Source organism: Lactuca serriola, chromosome 2 (assembly GCF_051521515.1).
Source record: "Lactuca serriola cultivar US96UC23 chromosome 2, Lser_US96UC23_V15, whole genome shotgun sequence".
NCBI classification, from domain to species: domain Eukaryota; kingdom Viridiplantae; phylum Streptophyta; class Magnoliopsida; order Asterales; family Asteraceae; genus Lactuca; species Lactuca serriola.
Genome location: NC_136409.1, coordinates 155,435,862 through 155,444,423, shown reverse-complemented (window position 1 = coordinate 155,444,423; position 8,562 = coordinate 155,435,862). Strand labels below are relative to the sequence as shown.

At 27.8% G+C, this 8,562-nt stretch overlaps 1 protein-coding gene across 1 annotated transcript; it reads right to left on the bottom strand.

Moving 5' to 3' along the window:
- Positions 1 to 1,711: 1,711 nt before the first annotated feature.
- On the bottom strand, positions 1,712 to 7,475 carry LOC145090523 (glutamine synthetase PR-2-like). Its single transcript, XM_079028687.1, has 12 exons — positions 7,385 to 7,475; positions 4,932 to 4,971; positions 4,696 to 4,799; positions 4,512 to 4,560; positions 3,391 to 3,497; positions 3,155 to 3,242; positions 2,909 to 3,037; positions 2,727 to 2,801; positions 2,570 to 2,623; positions 2,439 to 2,476; positions 2,191 to 2,350; positions 1,712 to 1,996 (listed from the first exon to the last, which is right to left on the bottom strand). Exons 1-12 carry the CDS (start codon positions 7,450 to 7,452, stop codon positions 1,844 to 1,846), a joined length of 1,065 nt encoding a protein of 354 aa, XP_078884813.1. The 5' UTR covers positions 7,453 to 7,475; the 3' UTR covers positions 1,712 to 1,843.
- Between the last annotated feature and the right edge of the window lie 1,087 nt (positions 7,476 to 8,562).

Here is an 8,562-nt window from a genome sequence, read left to right as displayed (position 1 = left end):
ACGTACTAGTGAATTATATGTATATATATAATCTAGCCTTCAGTTGATACGACACCCTGAATAAACGTGGATGTTTCTTGCATTTGACATTGAAATCTTACATTCATCATTCATGACGCGTTCATATGTAAAAGAGCGAGTGTTAGTTTTATTTATATTAATTAATGCTGTAATTTTACACGGAAATGCTAATTCTTAGAATCTTGAATGGTGACGTTGGATAGATTACACACAGGAAAGTGACGAGATGGAACAAAACTTTCACAATTAAAATAATAGTCCCTTGATTATGCTCGAATATGTAAATTTTCATCTCATTACAAAAACATTCTGTTTTTAGTCCTTCATGAAAAGTGTCTTCTAATTAAGGAACTTACTCTTGCCTAGTTAGGGTTAAAAGTGTCATTTTAAAGGCGCAGGAGTGAACAAGAAAAATCATGGATTTAATTGGAAATCTGAAATAGTTGGTTGTTGATTTTGTTATAAAACAACAATCTATAATATATTTTAAATTTTAAGAGACCAAACTTGCACACTTGAACCTAATGAAGGGATTATTAATGTATATGGGAAAATGGAAATGACGGCTATATTTCTACTACTTTTCTGTATCTTTCATCCTAACTTTTAGAGTAGACCGCAAAAATAATTCTTCTATTTAACAGACAATATGTGTGAATTTAGTCCATATACAAAGAATGCCTTTTTAGTCTTTTTAATAACGATATACAAAGAATGTTTTTATGGACATATTTGGTTGTGGATTTGGCCAATGTTTTAAAAATTGGTTTTTTAATTGAACTAATATCGTGTTCGGTTTTCGATTTAACCGGTTCGACCGCGGGATCAACCGGTTTCTATAATTTTTATTTTTTTTTCTATTTTTCTACACACATATATACATATATAAATTATGAATTTGACATTTAAAAGTTCAAACACATAAAAATAAGTTTTACATCAATCAAAATACATTAAAATAACACATAACCATAAGTTTTAAGTAGTATTTTATGTCAATTTATATATGTTAAAAAAATAAAGTGTAATACCGCAACAAACATATAGTTTTGGATGAATACAATTAAACATTTCAAAAAATTTTATAACATTTACTATGTGTTTTTATTTAGAAAAATTAAATATATTTAAAAAAAAATCACTAAAGTTTATTATGCAAATTGTCATTTTCTATGTGTTTTTATTCGGTTTAACCAGTTTATTTTGATCAGTACAATCGGAATTTTCTAAAAACCGATCATTTCAATCGGCGTTTAGAAATCGACATAAAACTGGTAATAGTTGAATCGTTCCGTCACCCTGTTCCCGGTCCAACTGGGTCGACCAGTCTGTTCAAACCGGTTTTTAAAAAATTGGATTTGATCCATATTTAATTTGAAATGACTTATTTACCCTTTTAATATTCATCTTATCTTTTCTTTCATTTATTTTAATGTTTAATTATTTAATTTATGTATGCATCTAATACGTGTGTTAAGATTTGAATTTGATATTCCTTATAAGATTAGACAAAGTGGTAAGTATAAGCAATATAAAGATGTTTGAATGTTAAACACTTTTTTTAATGGAATAGCCAAAAGGCCGTATTGTATATTGGTCAATGCAATGTAAGAAATAAAATATGATTTCTTAAATTATTGAAAACTTTCCCTTTTGACCTAGCTTCCGTAATAATAGAAAAATACATGTATGATATTCCATTTATTATTTGTTTGCACCACAAATCAATCTTTAAAAAAGGTGACATATGGGACAAAGCCCATTTTATTTAAGACTAGAAACGACAAACATTATTAGTTCGACCCGAAACCAAAGAACAAACTCAAGGCTTCCACAAGATGGTGGTTTCAGCAATCATAGAGGTAACCACATACGGATCCATATTCGACCCGGGCCTTCGGTCCTCAAAATACCCTTTTCCTTCTTTCTCAGTTTCTCTCCCTACCCGAATAGACACACCACGCTTTGCAACTCCCTGTGAAACACAAAATATATCTCACAAATATGTTAATGATCAAACTATCTCGATTATAATTGTTCTGACAATAAAAATGACTTGAAGATGAGTTCTTGGCAATAATTCTTCTTACATTTATCGATAAATTTTATGGTATAACCTTTTGTATCTTACTAAAAAGTTAAAAGGCAAAGATTTTTTATTTCTCGTACCCAAGAAAATGTGTTGATGTCAGCGGTTTCATGAAGACCAGTGAGACGATGTTCATTGCCTTCGCCATAACTAGCAATGTGTTCTTCATGCCTAAGCCCGAGCTTTTCAATAGCCTTTTGGATAGCCTCATATCCACCCTCTTTCCTCATTGATTTTGTGCTAATATTTTTTACACATAATAATATTAGCCTAGCTAAACTATTAACTATATAAAAGTAACATTTGGTATATGATATATATAATATACCTATAGTTAGTATGAGCTCCTGCTCCATTCCAATCACCCTATTGCAATTATTTGAAAACCATAGATGAAAAATGATTACCTATGTTTAAAAAACAATATATGAAGTAGGGTTTTCAAAACATAAATCTAACCGGAACTGGTTTTGGATTAAACGAGACAATCACTCCAGCAATTTCAGCAACCCGCTGTTAAATCATAATCATAAACATTCTTTGATCAAAAACTTACTAACTAATCTAGAGTTTTCAAAAGATGTAAACGTAAATCTTGAAGAAATGATTGAATCACCTCTAGAATATAACGAGCAACCCATAGCTCATCAGCAGCAGTTATTCCGGCTGAAGGTCCCACTTGAAACTCCCACTTTCACATTTGGAAAAATATACATATTAGATATAATTTCTTGAATCAAAATGAAAATCTAAAGTTTACGATTTTATTCAAACTTAAAGAATAATTAATTTAATTACCTGACCAGGCATAACTTCAGCATTGACTCCACCTATAGTAATACCAGCATAAAGACATGCCTTGTAGTGAGCATCAACAATGTCACGTCCAAATGCTTTTTCAGCACCAACCCCACAATAATATGGACCCTAATTGCAACATAGTAAATGAATGTTAATTTGAAGAATCAAAAGCTAAAAAGTATAATAGAATAAAATTATGTTAAAAGATCGAGGAAAAATTAAATAAAAACTATTGATGTTTACTTGAGGTCTTGGGAAACCTCCTATAGGCCACCCCAAAGGCCATTTGGTATCTTTTTGCAACAAGGTGTACTCTTGTTCAAGTCCAAACCTATAAAGCAAATAAGGTTAATTATTCGTAGGTATTGAGGATATTATTTGTATAACATCTTAATAATAGTTTTTGAAGCGTTACATAAAGTAAGTATATCAAAGTATGTTGGAAAAGATTATATGAATTCAAATAATATAAGAACTACCATGGAGCTTCTGCTACGACATCTGGATGGCCAAAAATTTTGGCTGCATCGAATCTTTTGTTTGTATAGATTGGATCCCCAAGTGGGTTGTATGCGTCGCACAAGACCTTCACGATATAATAAATAACAATATATTTTATGGTAACATGTATAAAATAACAGTATATTTTATATATGGTAATATATATAAAAAGTCACTAGATTTTAATTCAACCCGTATATTTTATTTCGATCAATGAAAATTATATGTCTTTTAAAAATTCCAACATATCTCTTAACTAATATGTCTTATCTCTTAACTATATGGCATCATGTGTATTCTATAAAATATCATCTTGTTTCCTAAAATGACTTTCTCATTTACCGGTTAAACATGTTATACATATACGAGTAAATGAGAAACCATTTCAGAAATTAAGTTTTATTTTAGGAACTACATAAGATGCCGTGTAGATAGGGTGATTGTATCCATAGTGGAAACTTCATTCAAAAATATCCGTTTTTTATTAATTAAATAAAAAACAGTTAAACCACAAAAATACCAAAATCTGGTTGTATATTGCCGAAGAGAGGTTCAATATCTTTTTATAGTTATTTTCATATTCACCAAATCGTGAAGTGTTAAAATCAAATGATGAGACGAGGAAAAAAATAATGCATTACACATTTCAATTGCATTACACATTTCAATCATTTACTAGGCAAGAAGATAAAATAATATGATAAAATAGGAAGATCTTTTATTTTCCATTGCCTTATATTTTATAGTCTTGTAATGTTTATTGATAAATATACAAAATTGTTGTACCTTGTAATTGATGACATGTACAAAAATGAATATCATAATTATCTATTTTTGTGTTCTTCAAGGTATGTTGTCGATTATAATGTTTTTTTTTTCAAAAAATCAAATATCCTTTTTGTTCTTATCCATTCTTATATTCAGTAGATCAGACAAATATCAAAAAATAAATGTATCAAAAACAAGAAAAAGGATTAAGATGGAAAATTAGACAACAACAAAAGATAAAATAACATTTTATTTTTCTTTTTTTCTATATGTAATATCGATGATACTGATAATTGTTACGAAAATATTCACAAAATCACAAACTACTTACCAAAATATTGTTGCCCCTCCTGAAAGGATCCTTGAAAACTGCTTGTGGGCTGTTCACTCATTTCAAATTAATCACAAATCTGGTTAGATGCCGAAATTTATTTATACAAAAAAAAGTTAGAATTAAATTAAAATTAAATTGTTGGTTTAATTTGGAAAATATAGGGTTATGTTAGTGCACTCACTGTAAGATCACTTCGGTATCGTTGCCATGGGCTTGACCGGTGCTACTTCCATCGTAGTTCCATTTTGGAAGCTTTTGTGGATCGTCGATTGGTGTAGAAAGTGTCTTAAAGCATTCAAAAAAAATATTTATTTCCATAATGGTTCAAGATAATTTTATATATTTTTGTAAAATAATTTTATTAGAGGATATAACAAATTTTCTTTTGCGTGATTTTCCTTGAACGTGAGAGCTTACTCTAGCTTTACTTCTGAGGTCGAGGCCAGATCCACCAATCCTATGAAGAAAAAAATTATAGAAAAGTTAATTTTTATTATGAAAGAACATATAATAATGCGAAACTTAAAAACAATAGGAAAAAAAAAAAAAAGAATACCATTTTAGAGAATTAATGTTGATATATCAACCTACCTAAAAACAAAAGAACTCCAAAAATTTCATGAACTCCAAAAAGAAGTAATTAACACCGTTACACCGCATCAAAAATTTTGTATCAAGCAAATTGAATCCGTCCAGATAGTAATGGAATATAGCTTGTTAACCATTATGATGAGAATGGTTTCATTTTTTATTAAAACAAAAACTGGACAACAAAAAGTTTTCTACTTTGGAAATATCGAACCATTAGTTTTTTTTTGTTATCTGGGCTCTTTTTATTTGTTTGTTATCAACAATGTTGCTAAAATTTAATAAAAACATGTAATTTTCTAAAATATAATACAAGACGAGACAAACACATGCTTATTAGTAAAACATAAAATGACAGTTTTTGGTACTTTTGTTATGTTCATTTTTTTTCTTAGTTTTTATATATAAGAAATAAAACTGAATCGAAAAAAATAATCAGTTTTTTAAAACAGTTTGGTCTTTTTGGTTTTGAATTTTCTTGTTTTTTTTTTTTTTTTGGTATCTTTAAAGTTTTGATTTTATTTTATTATTTTTGTTTTGTACATCCATATTAACCGCCAACTTTTATTTCTCTAATTTCAAGTATGTTGGGTGTATTGACATCTTGTGATTGACAAAAAATTATAGAAAATATTATTTTTGAGGATACTTTAATTTCTATATGTTTTCAAATCATGATTCTACTTTATTAGATATGTTGGATATCTTGTGATTGAAAATAAATATATGAGGGTGGTTAATAGGAATATACAGAAAAAATAGCAAAAAAAAAATGAAATCGAAAAACCAACAGTTTGGTTTTTTGTTTAATAAAAACATATTCTTTTCGTTCATTTTGGTTTTTTATGTAAGAAACAAAAAATTGAACAGAACCAAAATACAAAAATCATGTCATTTTATTATATGTTTAATTAAGTAAATATGTTATAAATTTATTTCTATGAAACTAAAATATTAAGCATGCAGCCTTGTCTAGAATTAGATTTCAAGAATTCGCATGTTTTTGTTCAATTTTAAATGTTAATGAACAAACCAATAAAAAAAGCAACTAAAAATGAAAAAGTGGATTGGTTTGGTATTTTCAAATTATATAAAATCAAAATTCTTTGGTTTTAGTGTTTGGTCAGAAGTTACATTGTATCTTGGAAAAAAAAAAATGATGTTCGAAAAAAATTAATATAAACAGTTTTTTTATGAAAAAAAAAATAGAAATATGAGTGGCTTTTAAAAAGAATCGTAATAACTTTTTAGATAAATTAAACATATAACTTTTTTTTTAATGTATATGAAAAGTTGTATTTTTAATTAACTTTTCTTGTGATAAATGAGTCTTTTGAATTCTGATGACTTCATCATAAAATTGTAATAAAAATCTCAAAAAAATGATTTTACTACTATATTTTCTAAAATAAATATTCACTATTTTGTCATATTTATATTTACACATGCGTGCACCGAAGAAACACTTGGCAACCACTTTTGTACTAAGTTAACATGTGTCATTGGTAAGTTGCCATGTAATGAATAACTTTATCGTCTCCACGTATACATTTCCAGATAAAGTATTGCAAACAATACTATTAGTATTACGAAACAAATTTTGTGAAAATATCATTTTATAGTGAATGTTATCATTAAACAAGTTTGTTAAAACAATAATTTATATAGTCAATATGCTCATTAAGCAAATTTATGAAAAAATAATAATAATTTATAGTCTTGTTAAATAAGAAATTGTTTTTGATGACGTTGTATTTGATGTTTTTATAAGATGAAGGTATATCGCATTATCGCAACGATATGGGTTACAATAAGAGTTTTGTATCAAAATTGTAAAAAATAAATAAATAAATAAATAAATAAAAATAAAAAAAAAGAACTATATAAACAATTTTCTATTTTTAAGTTGTAAAAATAAAATATAATGGCTGGTATAACTCTTTCTACTTTAAAACATAAATAAAAATGTATATTTGTATGAACAATGCATTTTGATTATAAAATTTATACACATATGTTATAAATATTATGTATTTGATCATTTATACATTGATGATTGATTATCTTATCTACTGATCGTAATTTCCTAGCAAAACACTCATTAAAAGATTATAATAGTAGTATTATATTGATGCTCGCTGACATAAAACATGTCAAACACATTCGTTTCCTTGTCAAACAAAATCATAACTTTGCTACTATAATTTACAAGAAATAAACAGAAATAAATTAATACTGCGATTTGAAAGCTAACAATTTGCAATAAAAAAAAAATAACTGACCAAATGTACTCTGCAATGATGGTGGAGGGGTTGAGGTTGAGATTGATGAAATCTGTTACCCTCGACATCTTCTATGTTTTCTGGATTGGGGGATTTGGAAGGGGAGTTGCATTTTATAGAGTAGAAATGTAGAATGCCTTCACTTTAATGAATACACCCAAATCTTCAACCACTTTATTTGTTTTTTTGTTATTTAGTTGATGTAAATATTAATAAATACAATAATACTCAGTTTAGATAAATTGTAAAAAAGTCACTATATTACCGTAAAATTTTGATTTTTACAAGTTATTTTTTTCTCAATTATGTCACTATATATATAATTTTGTTGCAATATCAACCAAATGACCGGTATTCTCTGTTCTCTCGGTAACCAGGTTTCCCAAATTACAATAAAGTCGCTAAGTTTACTAAAATTTCGATTTTGATACTAAGTTTCAAATTGTAAAAAGTCACTATATTACCATAAAATTTCGATTTTAACACCGAGTTTTTTTCTCAATTATGTTGTTACATTTATAATTTTGTTACAACATCAACCAACTCACCGATTCAGGAGATGTTATTGTGGTTTAGAAGTAGAAGCTCGATTTGTACAACAAGTAAGTGAAATTCAAACCAATGATTCAAACTCACTTACAAGTCAACGAAAATGACATAATCATCCTTTCAGGAAATGTTATTGTAGTTTAGAAGCTTGGTTTGTACAACAAATAAATGAAGACCCCTACAAGGTCGATTTAGTGGTTCAAACTCAATAAGCATCTCATGTATTGACCTTGTAGAGGTCTTCATATAGTTGTTATATAAATCGAGCTTCCAAACCACAATAGCATCTCCTTAAAGGTAAGTACGATATTTTCACTGACTTTTAAGTGAGTTTGAATCACTAGATTGACCTTTATACGTCATTTGTGAAGAAATAATCTGACGAGAATTAAACATTAAACATTTGAATAAAAGGTGTCACCTAAAAGGATGAGTACACCATTTTCTCTGATTTTTAAGTGATTTTGAACCACTGGATCGACCTAAAAATATATGTAAAATTGGGTTCAATGCAAAACTTATATTTGAAACTCAATACTACCACATAAGATTTGACATGGCTTCTACATCACAATATTGTCATGTCATTTATTTCGTAACATGCTAGATTGGTGGTAACTAGTCAATTG

Coding starts and splice junctions, on each gene's coding strand:
- LOC145090523 (XM_079028687.1), bottom strand. CDS start 7,452: ATGTCGAGGGTAACAGATTTCATCAATCTCAACCTCAACCCCTCCACC. Junction 3,038..3,154: donor GAGGTTTCCCAAGACCTCAA/GTAAACATCAAT, acceptor TGTTGCAATTAG/GGTCCATATTATTGTGGGGT. Junction 2,802..2,908: donor CTGAAGTTATGCCTGGTCAG/GTAATTAAATTA, acceptor CAAATGTGAAAG/TGGGAGTTTCAAGTGGGACC.